This window comes from Melospiza georgiana, chromosome 1 (genome assembly GCF_028018845.1).
Source record: "Melospiza georgiana isolate bMelGeo1 chromosome 1, bMelGeo1.pri, whole genome shotgun sequence".
NCBI lineage: Eukaryota > Metazoa > Chordata > Aves > Passeriformes > Passerellidae > Melospiza > Melospiza georgiana.
Window position 1 is genome coordinate 146,551,542 of NC_080430.1, and position 21,727 is coordinate 146,573,268.

The following is a 21,727-nucleotide window of genomic DNA, read 5'->3' on the forward strand; positions in this document are numbered from 1 at the left end:
TATTAAGTTTCTTTCTTATATAATTGCTTTGCTGGAATCTGGCTGTTGTCATTCCTAGAATATTACACTGGAAACCATCTCTTTGATCTCCAGAAGCTAAAGTGATTCTTGTTTCATATTAAAATCCCTTTCACCTTCTCCTTAATCTGTTGAGCCATGCCTTGAAAATGAAAGATATTAGTGAGGTTTTTATCAGCTTTTGTACTTAATTCAGTGCAGAAATTGTACGTGGCATGTAAGGAAAGGGAAGCAACCTGGTTTTTTAGGCATTCTGCCATCTCATGCAGATTTGTGGAAGGAGCTAATGAATAGCTGTTGTAATAACATTAGGCCAACGCCCATCTATTTTACACTCTTTGACAGGCTTTCAAAGATGAGAATAGAATTGAAAGTGAGTTAGATGCTGGGTGCGTGCTTAGGAGGGCTCAGAAATCTGTTTGAAGGGAGATTATCCACTGTTTTTTTAGAAAAATGGCATTTAGGAGAGTTGCAATCCTGCTGAAACAGCACTCTGATCTTGTAAGAGCCTGGTTGCCAAAAGGAGACCAAAGCCTTTTGTACTGGCTTTGTGCTCTGCAGTCATCCTTCTCCTATGAAATGAGGAAGGAAACAGCTGATTCTTTGTTGTGGTTGATGGGCCTCCCTGGGCTCTTCACAGCACCCTACTTTTTATTCCAGGCTCCCAAGGGCTTTCCAAAAATTCAGCTCGGTGAGGGAAGCATTCCCAGAGATCTCGGGATATTGTTACTGCGTGGACAGCCTGGGGAGGGAGTTGGCAGACACAGGTGAGTGCCTTCCAGCAGCTCATCCTCTGACCTGGGGGTTGTTGAATTCCCAAGGGAAAGGACAAATAACAACTGTCAGTCTTCAGATTCATTTGGAAGTTCGATTTCACTCTTACAAGGAGTGAGAACAATGTGACAGATGTAATGCCCATGGGAAGGGCTGGTGCTCACTAGTGAAATCCCACTCTTTGGAGCAGAACTTCAGTCAGCAATGAGTGGAGTTGGTGCCTGGGAGCTAATCCTGTCCTCTTTGGATGTGGAATGGGATTTCTGAATGTCCACTTTCTGCCCACACTAGGAAGCTGTGTCATATTTGATATGATTAGCAAATCCAGGGGAATATAAAGGGCCTGAAGAATGAACTCTTCTTCTTGTTAGGTAGAATCTAGAATTGTTTGGGTTGGAAAAGACCTTTAAAGATTATCTAGTCCAACCTGTCTAAAATAGGCAGGGACATTCTCTTCTCTCATAACCTCAGGATTTAGGCATGTTAATAGTTGATGGGATGCTTTAGAAGAAAGAATTCTTTTTTCTGAAAGGAAGAATGAGGAGGTTGAGAATTTCTAGACCTTCCTTAGATACTGTGGTTTTTATTTTCAATTTTTTTTAAAGGGGAAAAATACAACACACAATAGCTTGAAATTTAAATAATAGACAAGAACTTCAACATTTAATTCCCAGAAAAGAAAAAGTTCTCAAAAAATCTGTGCACTCAGAGAAACTACTGAATATCTTGGTTTTTAATATGCAACCAGAACGACTTGTAGCTGGTTTTGATAATATCTATTTCCAAAATTCCATCAATTTCTGTACTGCAGGCTGAACTTAATAAAACCACAGCCTATAGCCAGGTACAGGATGTTTCTTCTGCTTGTTTTGGTGGATGTCTGTCATGGTTTGACCACCAAACTCCCAAAAAGCTCACTTCATTTTCAAACCAGGACACTGTCAAGGCATAAAGGTGGTGCCTGGGCACCCAACACTGGATGCAGGGTGTGGTGCATTAGGGTTATGTAGGGTTGTTAGGGTTATGCAGTGTAACTTCACATTTGACTTGTTTAAAGAACTGGATTTATTTTACCTGAGAATCTCCCAGCTTTGTTCTGCGGTAAGGATGATTTCTGTCTTAAAAGCTGTCCCTATGATAAAAGTCTGTCTTTCCCAGGCCTGGAGCTGCTGCTGGATGAAGTTTATGACACGGTGTTCTCGGGGCCAGAGCCTGCCCGCACGTTCACGGAGAGCAGCATCCATCGGATCCTGCAGAGGCGATTCCTGGGGGTCCAGCTGGCCACCTCTGGCAACTTCAGGTGTAAGTAGCACCCAGGAGATGCCCTGTAAATCAGATGGCAGTTCTGGAGCTTTTATGTGACAGCTGCTGTTGGGGAGAGTTGTTGTAGGAGTTTTTTGCTCTAAAAACATTTAATATCACAGTTCCAATGCAAGAATCAATTGCAATGCAAGAATCAAGGTCCCCGAATTGCAGAGGGCTTTTATCCTCTGCACTGTACATTCTTTGCCAGCAGATTGCTCCTGTCCTCTGATCAATGCTTTCCCACATTCCTGCAGATCACATTGTTTGAAATCCCATGAACTCTCTGTATCTCTTGCCCTGAGATTATGGAGATGGATATGTTGATTTATTAAATTAATAGCCTGAGAAAATGCTCCCTAATTTGTGTTGGTACGCTCAGAAACAGGAAGGATTTTACACTGACCACAGCACACTCCATTCCCTGGAGGCCACACAAAAGTTTGTAGAGCCTTGGCCAGCAAGGCTGAACATTTGGATCTGCCCTTCGGCCCATTCCTTCCCTGGTCAGGGCAGGCATGTGGGGGGAGAGTTTCTCCACCTACAGGCGATGAACTCTGCAGGACAGTAGGTCAGGGACCTCCTCCCTCCTAGACCAGAGCCCAGTGCAAACTGCCTTGGCTGGGAAGAGTTTGAATCTCCCATGTGATACTTCATCTTCCCATCCAAATTCCAAAACTCCTCTGACATTGCTTTCTGACTCTTGCTAAGGAGTTGCATCACCAGAAATATGAAGCAGATATGATTTCAGTCTTTTGGCTGTGTAGTCACACAGTTTTCCTGGCTTTGGGGCAAGCTGATCTTTCTGGGGAGTTTTGAAGGCATCTTCCCTCTGCACTGCACAGTGGTTCTGGTTTAGCTCTGGCTGGGGCTGTAGCAGCTGTCAGCACAGATGAAGCTGTACCAGCCACAAGATGGAGATGTGACCTCAGTCATCAGCCGCAGAGGGGGATGCTCTGGTGACTTAGGAAGCTCTCACACTGTCACCTGAATCTACTCAAACTGGAGAAGTTGTCAGAGTCTCCTGGATGAACAGGTTGCTCTGACACGGTGCTCTTGCTGCCTCACTCAGGTAGCTGGGTGTAGCTGGAAAGTTCTTGAAGGTGAGAAGTGTTTAGGCTGTAGGATTGCAGGTTAATATAAACAAGCAAAATTTCTGTTCAGAGGGTGAAGTCTTGTATTGGAGAGATCATACCCCAGAAAATTTACTTGCTGGATTTTTGCCCTCTCTGCCTTTAGGGCCAGTTTGACAGGAATAGGGTCTTCAGATCCCTGCAGAGGGAAATGGAGAAATTCTTAGCCCAAATTTCCACAGTCAAGTGCAGACCTGTTTGCAGGAGCAATGCTTCATTCTCTTCAGAAACACTGAACTTTGCCTTCAAATCAGGTCTCTGTTGACCAACTTTGCTTTTGCACTAAGGGCTAGAGCTCCCCCAGCCTACAGCATGGTTCCCTGGGAGAAATATTCCTGTTCTGCCTACTTGCAAACATGGCTAAAAAATGTGTTGAGGCTTTATCTTCTGTTTAGTTTTCAGAAATTGTCACCTTTAGGGGTGACATGGCATACACATGTGATCAGGGTCTAAGAAGAGAAAAGCTTTTTATTCTGTGTGTTCTCCTGCTTGTATACTTTTAACAAAGCGTGATCTTAAGTCATTAACTACATCGCAATAACTTATTATATTCATTGATGCAAAGCAATTAATGCCAATATAATTGGCAAAAGTTTTACAGAAATTTAATGAGGCACATATACACATCTGCATATGCATGTAGTCTAGCTTACAAAGATTTCCATGTATCTTTTCTCATCTATTTCCATGCTGACAGCCTTGTCTTCTTCGTTGCTATGGATACACTCGAAAATCATCAGTTGTTATTTCTTCTATTAACTCAGCTTTGCTTGCAAGCCAGCTGTCAAGCCCCTCCATAGAACTTAGTACCTACAGTGGAAAACCATGGGGCAAATTCTTCATGGGAAAAGAGGAAGGAGAATTCTCATTTTGAGCCAGTACTTGATGCATCACTGGAAGTGATCAGGAAGTTAAATTGTTTTTCCTCATTTTTTTTTCTCCCAAATCTCGCAATCTCTGCTGGTCAGAGTGACCCCGTGATACATTAGAAAGTCTCTTTTCCCAGCCTGGTGGTTGAAGATGGAGTCAGAACTCTTCAGTTCTCATTCTCAAGGCTGTTTATTGTTTTTTATCTATAAAATTCTTTCTCTGGCCTGCCGAGGTCTGCTCAGCAGGTCAGACAGAGGCACTCTGACTGCCTCAGAGACAGTGTTATCTTTTATACTAAAAACTATGTGTACATTATTTACCATAACTTTCCAATACCTATCACCTATGTTAGACAGTGAGTTTCTACTTGAAACCAATCTAAAAATGCCAACATCACCCAGAAGATGGAGGCTAGGAAGAAGAAGGAAAAAGGACAAGGAACGCCCAAATTCCTCCATCTTGGGACCCTGAGCCCCCATTCTAAAAACCTCAAAAATCTACTTTTCACCCCATGACAAAATATCTATTATTCTACTTAAACTTTCTTGACTTGTAATTCTTCATACAAAGGTTGGTAATTGTTTTTCCATGGGTCAAGATCAAAGGCACAGGGGTCTTGGGCTCTGTGCCAAGGTCTCTGAGCCCCCTGTCAGGGTCTCAAATCCTCCAGGGCAGCCAGAGGAATTTCCTGGGTTCCAGCACCAAAACAGGCAAACAAGGGGATCAAACAGAGGTGGCTCTGAAATGTTGAACTTTCCCTGCTTAACCCTTGCTGTTTTCCCTGCAGGCCCCTCGAGGTGTGAGGCTGAGCGCTCAGCAGCGCTGCGATTCCAGGAGCCCCTGGTGCCATCCTGCACGGCCAGCGGGGCCTACGCGGCCCGGCAGTGCCACCAGCAAGGCCCATGCTGGTGCTCGGACAGCCGCGGCCAGGAGGTGCCGGGCACACGGCGACGAGGCCAGCCCCCAGCCTGTGGTATGTACGAGATTGGCCAAAGGAAAAATCCCTCAGTGTGTTTAGCACTGCAATTCCAGCAATCCCTGGTGCCATCCTTCGTGGCCAGCGGGGCCTATGCGGCCCAGCAGTGCCACCCGTGGGGCCCGTGCTGGTGCTCAGACAGCCGCGGCCAGGAGGGGCCAGGTACGTGGTATGTATTTCAGTAGATACCACAGCCCCCAGCCTGTGGTATGTACTGAAATAAACACGGGTAGGAGACCTTTCTTCTTTTTGAAGCCTTTATTAAAAGCGATCTGCCCTGGTGGGGAGAACCAATGGGTCCGTGCTCACAGTGCCGCTGCTCCCAGGAATGGCATGGAGGAGGAGGAAGATGCAGCTTTGTCCACTGGTCTGTGGGCAGAGCTAGGGGTTCCATCCTCATGAGAGAGTCAGGAGATTCCCTGCTTTTTGGTTGAACATTTGAGGAGCTCTGTCTTGCCGACATCTTTTGTTTAGGATGAGGGGTAAAATGGTCTTAGCAGATACTAGATTCTGTTCGTCATGTCTAGACATCACTTTGATTTGTCAATTGTATGTTAGCTCGTTGTTTTTAGGGGTTTTTGGCTAGGTTTGGTGAGGGACTTTTCCCATTGCATGCTGGTTCTGAGGTCATTGGCATATCAACTCAATGTCCCTTCCTCTTCACCATCTGGGTGCCATCTTCCAGGAAGCAGCATGGTGTCACTCGACAAAAGTGGGAATTATTAACCATCAACAACAAGTAGTTAACGAAAACGACAGATGATTACAGTAACAAACAGTTAGAACTCCACCCTGGCAGCAACTAGCCCAACCTGTGAACTCTGCAACCTTTTAAAAAATTGGGCAGCTATTCTACTCATAACACCTATGAGATTGGCCAAAGGAAAAATCTCTCAGTGTCTTTTGAAATAAATAAAGGGCAGGAGATTTTTCTCCTTTTTAATGCCTTTATTAAGATCGATCAGCTCTGGTGGGGGCCCAACAGGTCGCGCTCACACCACCGCTGCTTCCCGGAGTGGCGCAGAGGAGGAGGAGGAGGTGTGCAGCTTTGTCCACTTTGCATGCCAATAGCTGGGGATTCCGTCCTCACAGGTGCAGCAGGATTTCCGTACCCCAATTCAAGCTCTGAGGTCCTCCCTCCTTAGATGTCACTTAGGTTGTTCAGTTCTGTGGTGGCTCGTTGTTCCAGGGGTTTTCTTTGCTGAACTTGGCGAAGTGTTCCTACTTTTGCATACAAGCTCTCATGTCACTTCCTCCTCACAGTCCTGGGTGCCATTTCTTAGGAAGCAGCATAGGTGAAAACCTGACCCTATGGAGAGGGATGTCCAACAGGTAATTAACAGAGGATGAACAACAAGTAATTGATTATCAACAAGGTAACAATAAGGACTGGTAACAGTGGGTTTAACTTTATCAACTCTGTAACTTTTGATAAATGGATGATTTCTTATTCATAACATCTTTAGATGGGGAACAGAGCAGACCAGCTCCCTTCTGAGCTCTGGCAGACTCTGGCGGTCAAAGGTCCTGAAACCTCCCCAGGGCTAAGAGTCACATTCTAAAAAATTATTAAATATCATACTGCTTTTATTTTCTGTTGTGATCTTTTAGTTTTGCATGCAGCAAGGCTTTTCTTAGCAGCTCTGATATATGGATATCATCCCCACTTGCACAAAGCCCCTTTGCCAGCCAGAATCCTGATCTAGAAACCATCCTCAGTGAAGCCGTCACAGGGATGTTCCCATCCCGGGAGCTGGCTCGAGTGCCACTGCAATTTACTGCCAATCCAAAGCGTTTCCAAGAAAACCTCTTTGGAGGAAGGTTCTTGAAGAACTTGATCCAGTTTAACTTCACAGGGGTGCTTGGCACTAGTGGGAAGTACAGCATTGGCCAGTTTTTCCTACAGGAGGATCTGTCAGAGACGGGTAATGGCCAAGGCCCTCTGGACTCACCTCAGGCATTTTCACTGGACTCCAGGAACTGAAGTGTAAAGTGAGAATATCTGTGCAAGTGATGGTGATTTTGTGTTTTGTCTTCTTCCTTTTGTGAAATGCTGTGGAATTTCATCTCCCATTCTGACTGGTTTTTTTTCCAACTCTGTCACTGTGTGTTTTGCCATGAAATCTGCCAAATCCTGTAGAAAACTCCCCAACAAACAATTCAGAAAAGATGTATAGGTTAGGGCTTTGAGAGATTCCACAGAGAATTCACCATCAAATCTGTGCCCCAAATGGAAATGACAGCAGAAATGTCCAGGGGCCGGAGGGGAGGAGGAAAGTTAAAAACCTTTGCTCTGAAGTGCATTACCTAAATATTCAGGATTGTGCTGGAGGGCTGGGGCACAGGGTCTTAATGTGGGGGCTGCCTTGGGGGAAGGCAGTTGCTGTGTCTGTGAGACACACACAGCTTCCCATGCAGCTGAAAAAGGAGGAATCTGCCCTAGGTGTCACAGCTCCTAGTGCTCAGAACACTCTGGGCACACACAAGCTTGCTGTGAAATGAAAACTTTAGTGTGCCTTCAAGGCTGCTCACCAAGGATATTACAAGGGAACCTCTGAGAGGCCTTGCCATATGCTGAGGGTAGTTGTTTTCTTTTTGAGTATGCTTTACTGAGCCCTCCTGATAATTTTCTTTTTTTTGAGGGGGGGTGAAGAAAGGGGGGCAATGACTTCAGGCTGCTTGCTGCTTTTATTGGCAGTCTCAGGAAATTTAAGCAGGGAAAAAATTTCTGCAGAGGTTTCACAGATTAACTCCTGAGAAGGTATTTCATGAGGTTATGGCTGAAATCTTCAGACAACTACATGCCTTGTGTGTGTCTCCAGTTCTCCTCTATTTTGTGTTCAAAACCCATGTTGATGTGGTACTTAGGGCCACAGTTTAGTGGTGGGCCTGGCAGTGCTGGGTTAATGGTTGGACTCAATTAAGTTTTCCAACCTTAATGATTCTGTGATTGTTTAATGTCTTTGGCTCTCACACTCAGCAGTGTTAACACTGGAGGAGTCAGAGCACCAGTCAGCCCTGATGGGGACGTGCTTCTCTTCAGACCTTCTGCAGTAGATTCACGCCAGCAGTGCTTTGGTGTTTATTCTTTCTTCCTCTGTTTTGATTTGATTCAGCAGTGGGTAGGAGGGGAGAGTGTTTATGACCCGTGATCCTACATTTGTTTCATATTACTGTTCTTGTGGAATTGTGGCTTACACTAACTTATTGGCCCTCTGAGGAATGTTCTTCATCCCTCCAACCACCAAGAGCCAACACTGAAAACAGAAGGGGCCCATCCTATAGAAAGAAAGAAAGTTCTTTTACAAAGGAACTTCTGGGAAGGGGCCCTCAGCTCCTGTCAGGAACTACAGAGCACGACAAGGGTGCAAAAGCAGGAGTGAGAAAGATGTCAATCACAGAACATCAGATTACTTGCTTAGCTTTTTAACAGCTTTATAGATTTCCAGCTTTTATCCTTATTGTTAACAGGATGTGTGACTGCTTTATCGTATTGCTTGGTTGTGGAATAAATGGAGATGGAATGGGGAGCCCAGGGGAGCTGGTGCTGGAGCAGACTAAAGCTGCTTATCCATCTTGTCCCCTACAGGGACAGCAGTGGTGCTGAGTAAGAAAGACTGAGAAAATGGAAAATGTTAAAAATAACTTCCAAATATCCTCCTGCAGGTGGGAGATGCCCCAAACTGGAGGCTGAGTCAAGATCATTGTTTTCAGCCCTCCCCTATGGAGTTATCTTCCAGGGATTTGCCTAATTGCCCTCTAACCTTTTATCCTTCCTAACACTCTCTGGCAATAAATTTCATTATCATAATTATGTGCTCTACATCTGGACTTCTCTGTGCTGTGAGAAATACTGAATAATAATTGTCTATTGTGAATGATGTGGAGAATCCTGTTTTTTATAAACCTTTTTTCATATTTTTTTTGTTCAGGCTGAATGTTCTCTCATACTGGAAAAGCTGTTCTGTCTTCAAAATATTTTTGTCTCCCCTTCTCTATAGTTCTGCTACTTTTGCCTCCCTTCTCTATAATTCTACTTTCCAGGGACAGGTAACTGTGTGGCATGTGAGTTAAGCTGCTGTGTGCATTCCAGACATGCAGTCAGTGCCATCACCATGCTGTCTGTCTGCTTCTTGATGTCTTTGTATTTATCAAGTCTTTCCTTATTTGCTGTCTTTTGAGCGCTAAGCTTTGTCCTTCTTCAGTGATGTGTTGCATCCTAACTTGGAGCTGTTTCTCCCTGTGTATCAGTGCACAGGTGGGGCTGGATGCAGCTACACCTGTGACACAGCTTAGCCCAGGATATGGGTGCCCAGGGCCACTGTTGATACCCTCAATATGCTGTCATTAGACTTTTTTTTTTTTTTTAATTCTGTCATTTTTTCCTTTAGAGCTCATTCATTAATGCCACCTGGTCCTTAGCACTCTATTACTCTAATTTTAACAATTCATTTTCAAACCTCTTGCAATAAACACCTCACTTTGAAAATGAAGATCTAGGAAGGAAACTTCCATAAGTTCCTCACTGGTGGATATTTTTAAAAATAACTTTGTGTTCTTCCACAATCTATTTCTCCTTCTTAGGTTCCCACATTTCACCTGGATCACTGGAGTTTTTCATTAAGAGCAGGCATCCTACTAGAGTGCTAAAATATTTGGAAAAGACATTTTTCATTCTTTCTGCCATGGGAACAGGGATGAGAATTTGCATTGGGAAGCAACAGAACCAGTAAAACTCCACAGAGCAGAGAACTGAGCAGTGGGGAAGGAATTCTTCCTTTCATTTGGGGTCTTGACTGGAGAATTTTATTTGTAGACCATCATAGGCACTAACATTTCAAATTCCTTAACAATGTGCATGATGCATAGTTGAGAAGCAGGTCAATCTATACTTTAATGTTGTTTTTGCCCCAGAGAGAAATAGAACTACAGGTTCTGGAGGTTCCAAAATGTACTTTTTTCTTTTTTTCTTTTTTAAATCTTTCTCTAGGTGAGGAGCAATCGTGCATCTCCGAGCGGCGACGGGCCTTGTCGAGGCTCCTCTATGGCCCTGCTGGCTCCTTCAGTCAGTCCAGTTTGTTCTCCACACCAGATAAGCAGTCAGACAAAACTGATGGCTTTTCAAGGCCGTGCCCTCCCTCTTTCAAGGAGCTATTTCTGGACTCTGGATTGTCATCCCCACTTGCACAAAGCCCCTTTGCCAGCCAGACTCCTGATCTAGAAACCATCCTCAGTGAAGCCGTCACAGGGATGTTCCCATCCAGGGAACTGGCTCGAGTGGCACTGCAATTTACTGCCAATCCAAAGCGTTTCCAAGAAAACCTCTTTGGAGGAAGGTTCTTGAAGAACTTGATCCAGTTTAACTTCACAGGGGTGCTTGGCACTAGTGGGAAGTACAGCATTGGCCAGTTTTTCCTACAGGAGGATCTGTCAGAGACGGGTAATGGCCAAGGCCCTCTGGAGTCACCTCAGGCATTTTCACTGGAGGTATCAAAGGGGAGCTCCATTTTGAGTAAACCTCTCATGAGCAGCTTTGGCCGCACAGTAACTCTGCAGGACAATCAGAATCGGATGAAATTCCTTTCTTCTCTCCTGGAACTACCAGAGTTCTTTACTTTTCTTCAACAAGTAATTTCTGTCCCCGAAAGTGTTGCTGAAGATTTAGGTGAAGTGGTGAAACTAGCACTGGGATCCAGAGGCTGTGGTGAGGAGCCAAGGGACCTGTTTGTTCCAACATGCACCAAGGAGGGGAGGTATGAGGAGGTTCAGTGCTATGCAGGAGAGTGCTGGTGTTTGGACACTTTGGGTAAGGAGGTTCCAGGCTCAAGACATCGAGGCAAACGCCCAAGGTGCCCCACTGAGTGTGAGAAGCAAAGGAGAAATCTGAGAAACCTGAAGCAAAGCCTGCCTGCAGGATCAGATCTCTTTATTCCCTCTTGTACTGAGGATGGAGACTTTCTGCCACTCCAGTGTTTTGGAAAAAATTGCTTCTGTGTTGATTTGGATGGCAAGGCTATTCCAGGAATCAGGGGGAAGGCTGGAAATCCAATGCAATGTAAGTTTTAGGGACTGAGAATTTAAAGATGCTTTCTTTTTTATTGGAATTTAATGGTTCTTTCTTCATATCTGATTACATCTGGAAATAAATTGATGATGTCTGCAAATGTCTCCTCACAGAAAAGCAAGGCATCTGATTAGTGTGTGTCAGCCTTGATATCCCCAGTCCTAAAGGTGGTCAGGGTCTAGGGTGGGCACACTCAAAGCAGAGGAGCCTGAGGTCTTGCCTGGTTACTGAATGTGCCATTGGCATGTCTCTACCTCAGTGGAGCTGGAATGTGTAACATCCATGATGCCCAGGAGACCTGGACCATCCATGGACCTGAATGTTACCCTGCCTGGGGAAAAAGCCCTTTTACTTCCAGACCAAGGCACCTGGGCACAGTCACTGGCTCATCTTTTCATAAGAATTTAACATTTTCAGTGCCTTGAACTATGAACTTGATGTAGTCTTTTTAGCTCAAGAATATATCCTCAAATTGATAAGATATCACAGGACTCCAAACATAGGAGAGGGATTTAATGACTGGTAGGTTTTTCATAAGTCACAAAGTCAGGCCAAAAAGGCGAGCTGCAAAATGACTTCTGACATCAGGTTGATAGACTATGAACTGCCTCTCCTTGCTCTTTTTTAATGGGATATGAAGAAATAAGGAAGTACAAAGGCAGTGAATATTTGTTTTTCAAGTTTCTGTGAACTGACAACAAAACATCAACAGGGAGATTAGACCAAGAGGAGAGCCTGCTTCTCATTTTGGGAGAAATAGCAGTGACCAGCAGTTGAGAGTGGTGCATAGTGGGGGAGCTCCTTTGAATAGCAGTTTGCAGAAGTAGTAGGGAGTTTGTTGTAATAATCTGAGCTGAGAGGGGATTTATATCTCCTTACCCATCTGTAGTGCAATCCAAAATAAGAAGGTTCAGAATTCTCTGGAGCTCAAAAGAAGATGAGCTCCTATGGTTGGCTGGATCTGCAGAGCTGCTTGGTGGCAAAGTGAAATTTGGCTCTGGAGATGGCAGAAAAGGCTTCCAAACGAAACTCACTCCAGTATTTTGAGGGATGTTTTGTTTTGTATTCTGCAGCAATGTTCAGTAGAGCGTGGAAAGAAAGGACACACTGTATTAAGATTCGGGTTCAGTCCAAGGGGAAATAAAATTATCCCACTATTCAGATGGTTGCATTGACTGGCTGAATAACAAGTAACAACCCAACTACCATGTATATCTGAAAATACTTGATCTATGTAAACAGATTCAGGAAGGCATTTAGTGACACCTAGCCCCCCAGTAAGAACAACAAGTACCTAATGTACTCACAGATTTTAAAATAACATATCTGTATTCATCTTGGAGGGCTCACATCCCTTTGGAAATCTTACCCTGGTTCAGCATTGGACCTTAATATTGCTAAGCCTTCTTAGTAACAGGCAAGGAATGTTGTTATTATTGGGCTGAGTGACCGATTTTTAGTAGTGGTGTTTGTTGTACTAGAGGATAGGGCTATTGTATATCTTCAGTGCATTCAGAAGATGTGCATGTTTTTCTTTTCCCAGGCCCAAGTGCTTGCCAAGTCACAGCTGGTCAGGAGTTTCTCAGGGCTGTGAAGCTGCTGTTGTCAGATCCAAGAGCTGTGCCCCAGCTGTCCAGCCTTCACCTCCCTCAGTGTGATGATGAGGGTGGCTGGAGGCAGGTGCAGTGCAGTGGCCCCCCTGAGCAAGCCTTCGAGTGGTACCAAAGGTGGATTGCAGAGAACAATGAGGGCAAGCCTCTGCCTGTTCCTGACCTCTTGGACATAATAGCTGGGTATAAAGAGGCATCCTCTGGAGACTTTTCAGCTTTTGTTAAAGCTTTGTATGAGGCTGGGCACCAGAATGTCTTCCCCACGTTCTCCATGTATTCCTCCTTCACGGATCTCCCACCTCAAGTGCTGAAAGGAAACATGACCAGTGCATCAGAGACCATTTTGCTGGACCCATATATATTCTGGCAGCTTCTGACTGACCAGCTCAGCTACTACCCAGGACCCTACACTGACTTCAGTGCTCCTTTAGGCCACTTTGAACTTCGTGATTGTTGGTGTGTTGACAGCAAAGGAGGAGAGCTGGAAGGAACAAAGGCAGGAGTGAACCAGGTTCCAACATGTAAGTAACAATTTCTGGCATGTAAGTAAGAGAGTTTTCTGGTCTTTTATGTTATGCCACAAGAGAGGGAAATCCTTTCAATTGCTGTAAAGTAGCCAACAATAACTTGTCAGAAAGATCATCAGCACTGCCATTATCATTGGATATCAGAAGTAGGGTGACTCTTTTCCAGGGATGTCAGAAGTAGGGTGACTCTTTTCCACTAAATAACTGATGGTTGAGCTTTGGGAATAAGGAAAAATAAAGTTCCATATCACGTTCGAGTAGATTTTATAATTTGGAGTTAGGACATATAATGCTTTTGCAGAAGATACTTATCCAGGTGGTAAAGGATATTAGAATGTGTGAAGAGTTGTATGGGAAAATCAGGATTACACTGTAATGTAAATGACTTTCAAGAGTGCCTTAAAATGAAGCAAGAGGGATTTTCTTTACTGTTTCTTATTAGAGTGACAGTGGTCAAGAGTAACAGATATCCCCTAGAAGTCACTAGGAGGAGAGTGAGGCCAGCACTGAAGTTCAGTAAGCTCTCTGTCTCGACAGCTCCTCCAAAGGTGCTGGCTCTCTTTGGAGTTACTCCAGCAGGTGACCTATATTATAAATGCCATCACTGAAATTGTTCTCATCACACAGTTTTTTTTCCAGCTGTGAAGAAGAGACAGGACAATGAACTGGTGGAGATTCCAGTTCTGTGGGCAAGTGGGGAATAAAGGGATGAAGCAGATTAACAGAGTTATTTTGGAGGAGCAGCTTTCATGGAGCTGGTTTGGTGCATTGAGTTGCCCTTTCTGGGTCAGTAGATGTGTGGAGAGGACAGGCCAAGTGCCAGCTGCCACTCCAGACCCAAAGGATAGACCTTCATTTTCCTTTCTGACTCTCACTTGTGATTATCCACATTTTTTAATGGCAGCAACTGAGGGGATGTTCTGTAGAGATATATTAACTCAGTTTGTAACCAATAAGGACTTAAAAGCATCAAGCCTTTGGCTCAGGACATGGAGAATGTTTGTGTGACTTATGGCAGTCTAAGATTCTTGCTGTTAAACAGCTGAACACTGGAAGTCTCCTTTGCTTGTTTTGTTATGCAATTCAACACTGATTTCAGAGGGAAAAAGGCAATGCTAATTTAAGACCAATTAGTTTTCACATGTAAATATTTACTGGATTTAGATGAAAGTCATTAATATACTCTTCATGTATACATTTTTTTATACAGGCCCTGGTGTATGTGAAGGTGTGAAGCAGGAAGCCATGAAATTTATGGAGGAGGCAGAGCAGCTCATCCTGGCCTCAAATGGGTCCCAGTTTGCCTTTGGAGAGAGCTTCCTCCTGGCAAAGGGGATCCAGCTCACGGACAGGGACCTCCTGCGCCCCGCTGGGCCCCAAGGGCTGGGGGCAGAGATCTCCCAGAAGCTGCTGTCAGGCACTGACTCTGCTCTGCAGCTGGCTGCATGGTCAGGTGGGTCAGAGAGGGAGAGAAGGGCTGAGCTGAATGGGTTCATGCCCAGAATCTGTGCAAGAGCACTTGATGTCAAATGCAACTTTGCTGAAAAGCAGGTGGGACTCAGCAGGTGTAATTAATCAGGGTCATTGAGCTGTCCCCCAAGAACTGATTTCATATACATAACACAATGGAAATATAAAATCTGGGCACTTACTTTATGTACTTTAAACATTTATTAATTTGTCTTCTGAAGTCCAGGGAACATTCAGATTTTTGCAAAGGTGTGCATTTTATATATCCTGTATGGGCACTAGAGCTTTCTTTTCCTTCTCTTCTATAGTCCTGCACTTCTACTGGCAGAGCCACTTTACTTCAAAGAGTTCTGCTGGGGAAGCTGCACAGCTGGGATTTTTCCCTTACATCCCTCAGTGTGATGGCCTGGGAAACTGGGAGCCAACTCAGTGCTATGAGAGCACAGGTGAGCAATTCCTAACAAGACACTCTGGGCTGTCTAAACAAAGCAAAACTCCAAACAACCCAAACAAAACAAAGCAAAACCCTAAGAATTCTAATTAAAAGATAGAAATCCAGTAGTGGTCAGACTGGAGGAAGGTCATATGGTCTACGAGATGTGTCTAAATTGGCTGGACACAAGTGGTAGCTCACTGGGGTTCAAAAATGAGTAGATATTCAGTTGCTTGCTGCTAGTTGTGTTCCCTGTGGGTTGGTCCAGGGGCTGGTATTGCCTTATGTCTTCACTCATGACCAGGATGATGAGATGGAGCACACCCTCAGCAAGTTCGTGGATGATGCCAAATTTCTGGCAGGAGGTGATAGGGCTGCAGTGGGGGAGTCTCACCAGAGCTGCTACATTTCCTTTTGTACCATGGCTCTGAGGTGTGGTCTACTTACCCCTGGATAGCTGTGCTTGGATTTACTGACCCCTTTCTATAGAGCTGCTGAGGGTGAAAATCTTCCTAGTATGCAACAAAGCACACAGCAGTACCACATCTGAAATAAAACTGCTTTTCTTCCCCGGGCAGGTCATTGCTGGTGTGTGGATGAGAGAGGTCGTTATGTCGTGGATTCCTTGGTCTCACGTTCATCAGAACTTCCCAAATGTCAGTTGGGTTTTCTTCCTAAATATTTGTCTTGGCCTGTTCTTACAAATTTTAATATTTATTGGAAATTCTAATATGCATGAAGTAAGACTTTCTTCTAGCCATTCCAAGAAAAGTAAACAGAATTATATTCTTATGTTGCTAATTGATTAAATTTCATTGTGTGTGATTTTGGCTTGCATGATTTGAGAGTGAACCCTCTAGTGTTGGTGGCCCTGCCTGAGATTGTAGCAGTGCCTAACACAGATGTGTGAGGGAGCTGGTGATGTAACTCTTTCTCTTGCTTAGGTCTGAAACTTGATTTTATTTTAAAAATGTTTTCCCTCTGACAGGCCGCACTTCATGTCAGCGATCTCGAGCCAATGGCCTCCTTTCCAGCTGGAGACAGAGCAGTGCAAAGCTGGACACGTCTCCAGCTGATCTGTTCACCCCCAGCTGCCTTGAGGTGATTTCACATGACTGAGGGAGGAAGCAGTTGTGCTTGCACCATGCACACACACTTTCTGTCCATGCTCTTTATGCACCCCTTATGCATTTCTATTAACCTGAAAGAAGAGGGTAGGACAAACTAACAGCTGGTGTTGCCCTGCAGAAGGCAGAATTTAAATAGCTTTGAGGTGGGGACTGAGGAAAGGAAGCTCAGTGCCGGCCCACGCTTCCCTCCCACAGGCTGGCTTGCAGGGCTGTGCTTCAAAGGCACATCTTAATTGACTGACATTTGGGGGGCTCTTTCCTCCTGAGCTGTGAGAGCATGACAATGTGAGGGGGAGCTGGGTGCACATGTCCCAAAAAAACAGGGTCTGTGATGCTCTCAATATGTGGCAGTGAGCAGGAGAGAGACAGGAATAGACATTCAATGTAATAGAGTCATTATCATATGGAATCACATAATCATTTAGGTTGGAAAAGACTGCAGAGATCAAGCATTGCTTTTACTTCAGCATTGCTGAGTTCATCACTGAATCATATCTTGAAGCACCACACCTACACATCTTTTGAAAACATTTCAAGCTAGAATTTTTTCAGAACTTTATCTCAGTGGACTTCTAGTCTACATCCTGCTTAATGGTTGGACTCAGTGATCTTAGAGGTCTTTTCCAATGTAAATGATTCTTGATTCTCTCAGGGACTGGTCTATCTGTTAAATTAGTTAGACTGTATTTTGTGTTTCTTTTCAATATGCTTTAATAATGGACAAGTGTAAATATAATAAAGCACTTTAACCAATCTTTGGGGTCTGGATTTTGGTATGTCTGTATTAAAACACATTTCTCTGCAATGACAGCTCCTTAATTCTTTGTAGACAGGAGAATACACTGTGCTGCAGAGATCTAACACAGATATTTGGTGTGTGGATCCTGTGTCAGGAGAAATATTCCAGCGTGGCAGCAAAGACTTGGATGGCAATCCTGAGTGTGAGTAATGCTTTGCCCCCTGCCTGTGATTCCTCATGCTCTGCAGCACATGAACTTTCTTCTTCAGAATGCTGCCTGTGAAACATGGGAGGCTCATAGTTTAATTCCTCAGTGATGGGGTACATACAAAGCACAGCAACATTGAAAGGGTATCTGAGAATTGTTACCCTTTACTTTCATAACACCAAAAATAAAGCAGTATATGCAAATTTATGAATGAAATTCTATTAATTTTTTAATCTTTGACTTCTCAACACCATTTTAACTATTTTAAAATGTAAATTATCATATCAAATTTAAAATTACCTTGATCAAATTTTTTTATGAAAAGCTTAACTTTTCTAACTTGATTTTTTTTGTCCCATAAGTAGGAGCTGCTAAATGATACACTATCATATTTGTAAAAAAACCCCTATATATATATATAAATGAAAAATAAATAACAGCATTTTCCCAACTGTTTTTCTAAAAGAGTATCATTTGCACTTAAATCTTTAGAAAAAACATGGGTTTTCTTTTCTAGTAGAAGTAAATTCCCCACTTCTATAATGAAACAAATTATTTGTTTTTGTGGTCACTCTTCTTTCTTGCTACTAACAAAACAGGCTGGAAGCACTTCTGGTAAAGTCTCTAGGTCACTTTGTTGTCTTCTATTGTGTATCTTGCAAAGAATCTCTCTCTTTGCAGGTCCCAGTTTCTGTAACCTGCTGAAGTCCAGAGTGGTTTCCCGAGAAGCTGCCAGAGGAGACATCCCCCAGTGTGAGGGGGCCAGGGGGAGTTTCTCCCCTGTGCAGTGCAGCCAGGACCAGGAGAGCTGCTGGTGTGTCTTTGGCAATGGAGAGGAGGTGCCGGGGACACGAGTGCATGGGGCACAACCAGAATGTGCAAGTGAGTTCCTGCTTCAGGCATTCCACTTGTGAGCAAATCCAGGCCTGGAATTTAACTCAGGTCCTAAATTTTTCCACTCCCTAGTTGAATTTAATCTTATTTCTTCAGACATTTAGAGATTTTTTTCTCAAGCAACATGCTTATCTTTGTCTTACAGCAGATTTCAGACCTGCCAGGGCATGCTGTCTGATTTTCTTTAGGTGCTTTGTGAGGAGAAAAAGGAGAATGGAATGGATCCTTGACTTTTTGTAGTTCATAAAATTGGTTGAATCAAACCATTTGAGCTATGAAACCCAGCTATAAGGCCAATCTGAAAAGCCTGCTGCAAATTTGAACCTGCTCCAGTGTGAGCTGGCTCTGGGATTAGAACCCATTCGGCTGACTAAAATAAAATTTGAAAAATGTATGCTTCTGCCATTCTGAGTCTTGGCTTGTGACCAGAATTGTGTAAAAGATGTGCCAAAACATTGCATATTCACAGAGTATTTCCTGAATGGCCAGAGCTGTGATGCACTGGAATTCACTCATGGTTTCCAGTGAGACATCCAAATGGGAGACATTTGGATAAATTTAATTTGCAATGTCCTTTATGCTTTTTCCCATCACTGATGTGAAGCAAAATTAATTAAACTTTCTACAAGGCTATGCTCCAAAATGTAATGATTAGTGGGAAGTAGAGATGTAAAAAGAAAACCTTCAACAGTTGTCTGCAGGACACTGCTGTTTTCAGGTTTTTTGTTGGTTTTGGGAGAGAAGGGTTGAAAAAAAAAATAGGGAAACACGACCACATAGTCTGCTTCAGTTTCCTTTTGTGATTCTGCTGTATAAAGATCAACACAAGCCTGTTCTCACTAACCAAATGGAAGATGTGACACTTGAGGACATGGTTTAGTGGTGGAGCTGACAGTGCTGGGTTAGTTGCTGGACTCAATGATCATACAGGTCATTTCCAAACTTAATGATTCTACAATTCTATTGCAAAATACCTGAATGTGTCAACCCAATTGCCTGCAAGGTTTTTATCAACTAGGTAACTGCTCAGCCAACTTGGAAATAATTTAATTTGCGCTCTCTTCTATCAATAGAGAGTTCTGAGGATGGGATTTTATGAGAAACCAGGAAACCCCATGGGTGTTTCTGCCCCATGCTTGTGGTGTTGTTTGAAAATGCCAACTGAGCTCTGAGGAGATAAGCTCCAAAGTAGGGTGGTGTAGTCACCTGAATGTAGCCATCCAAGGCAGGTTTTTAGCTCTCCAGAGAAGCAGAGATGACCATAAATACAATCCTGCTGCCATCCTGTACTTTTCCTATAGAAAATAATAGTGATTAATGACCTTTCTTAAAAATACTGAACTGAGAAGGAGAACTGCTTTGAAAATATAATGGAAACCTGGTTTTACTGAAAGCTAATAATTTTTTTTCTGCATAAAGATTGAAATAATCTTTAATGGTTTCCCTGGATTTTGAAAGAGCGATGGAACTTTTCATGATACATGACTTAGTTATTGTGTAAAAAAAAAGAATCAAAAATTAGTTTTCTCCTCAGTCTGCCCAGCCTTATGCCTCTAGTTCTGGGAATTACTAATAATTGTTCAGGAAAAAAGAGTACTATACTGCTACTCTGGAGAGCTTGCCTTTCAGCAAAATAAGCTGTTGTGGTGGGAAAATATGATAAATTTCTCCTCCAACATCAGAACAGACAGCTGTAAACAGAAAGTAATAACTCAGAGTGTCCAGTACATGCCAGGAGGTTTTCATTAGTTTAATCACTTCCATCAGAGGTAGAATCCAGCTTCTTCTAGCTGGGATGCACTGGAGAGACAATGCCAAGTACCCCAGCAATCCTCTTGCATCTCCCATCCTCATGCCCACTTCCCATAACTCTGAGTAGAGACAGGAGAGAGGTTTCCAGAGAAGGTCCTGGAGCTGTTAATTTCCTTGTGAAAATCTTTGTAAGCACCTATGAAAGAAGTGTCAGTATTCAGGGGGATTCTGATTCACTTCTACAGGACCAAGATTTAGGACAATGATAAAATGGTAGAGGCTTAGTAAAAATGAAGTGTAATCTGTAGAGGGATAGATGAGCAAGTTACTGATGGTGAATTGAAACCTTTGAACCACACCAGGAAACCATTGATCACTTCTGCTTTGGGAGCTGGATATTTCCCTGGCTCACACACCAAATCTCAATGGAACAGGCGGCAGGAGATTGTAGCCCCATTCAGCTGAGACTGGATATGACTTGCTGGACAAAGAAACGTGTTTGAGCAATTAAGAAACCACAGACTGATTTTTTTATACTCTGTATAAAGATTATATTATTGTAATTTAGCAGCCAGGATGAGTATTACTGTCTCTTTACAGAGAGGCCTTCTGGTCCTAAGACCTTGGGAGATTTAGAAGTTTGTTAAGCAAGGATTCCAGGTTTCCACCTTTACTGAGGGAGTCTGGCTACAGAGTCAATGAGTGAAGAGAAGGAATGCAGTGGCCCCATTTACAGAGTTATTGCAAAAAAGTTGCTGTGAAGGAGACTTGGATAAAAATATGCTTTTGGCAATTCAGAGAGGCAGATATGAAAGCTTTTTTTGTTGGCATTGACATGCTCAGAGTTGGAAAACAAAGATGTACCGCACACATTGGATCCCAGATTCATCCTGCAATGTTTTAATACGTTAGCTGAAAGTTTTATGCAAGGTTTTTTATACTTTAAATGAAGTGGCTGCTTATTTGTGGAGTTAATCTCCATCAGAAGGGGAGAGGGAGGGTGCTCAGACCTGCACCATCATCAGTGTTTGCCTCCCTTCAACAATCAGGAAATTTAGGTCTGATCTGAGCATTGTAATTTGGAAAATGATCTATAAATACACCAAACAAGTGAATTGTATGATATGATAACATCTTTTTCTTTGTATTTATTTATAAGTGAGGAAGTTTTTTTCTTCTTAGGTTTTGTAACTCTGGAACTAACAAGTGTTTAACTATTACTGTACATATTTAGCAATTAAGTTGATATTTGGCTAATATTGAGTGAAGTTGTTGAATTGCACTGATTAGTAAAAATTAATTATCACTGTAATTAGTCTGTTACAGTGGGCTAGCAGGGTTTGAATGACTGCACTCATACTGAGTGAGTTGATAGGGAAAACTGCTCCAATTCTAGAGCTGTATACTATTGTTTATATATATATATATATATATATATATATAATGTATATTCTGCCCTACTGGTCACAACAAACATCTTGCTGCTGCTGTAGACACCACAGTCATGAGTTCCAGATCTCAAACCTTTCAAACTTCAGTTTAAGGTGAGCTGAGGTTTATTTGGCCCTGCCTGTTTCCACTAGATATCTTCTATAAAGGTTTATTCTACTGTTGGTTAGATAGATATCTTCTGTAAAGTTTGTTCTGCTGCTGGTTAGAAATCTCCTTCTCATTTCCTGCTGAAATTTATTCATGACTGTTCATAATGTATCTGTTCCTAGAAACCATGCACGTCCCTTTCTGGGCCTGATGCATTACCCATCACAGTCAATGTGTGTCTTTCCATCAGCTTCAGTAAACTGAACCAAGCTGCCCTCAAACCAGGTC

General features: G+C 43.2%; 1 protein-coding gene across 1 annotated transcript in view; it reads left to right on the plus strand.

The window, feature by feature from the left end:
- The window catches only part of TG (thyroglobulin), a 149,027-nt gene that overhangs the window by 7,499 nt on the left and 119,801 nt on the right, over positions 1-21,727 (plus strand). Inside the window, exons 6-16 of the mRNA XM_058024912.1 lie at positions 679-785; positions 1,951-2,094; positions 4,885-5,070; positions 10,064-11,128; positions 12,681-13,268; positions 14,485-14,727; positions 15,053-15,190; positions 15,756-15,833; positions 16,166-16,278; positions 17,137-17,248; positions 17,936-18,136. Coding sequence (XP_057880895.1) covers positions 679-785; positions 1,951-2,094; positions 4,885-5,070; positions 10,064-11,128; positions 12,681-13,268; positions 14,485-14,727; positions 15,053-15,190; positions 15,756-15,833; positions 16,166-16,278; positions 17,137-17,248; positions 17,936-18,136 — 2,975 coding nt within the window. The remainder of the gene's footprint in view (positions 1-678; positions 786-1,950; positions 2,095-4,884; positions 5,071-10,063; positions 11,129-12,680; positions 13,269-14,484; positions 14,728-15,052; positions 15,191-15,755; positions 15,834-16,165; positions 16,279-17,136; positions 17,249-17,935; positions 18,137-21,727) is intronic.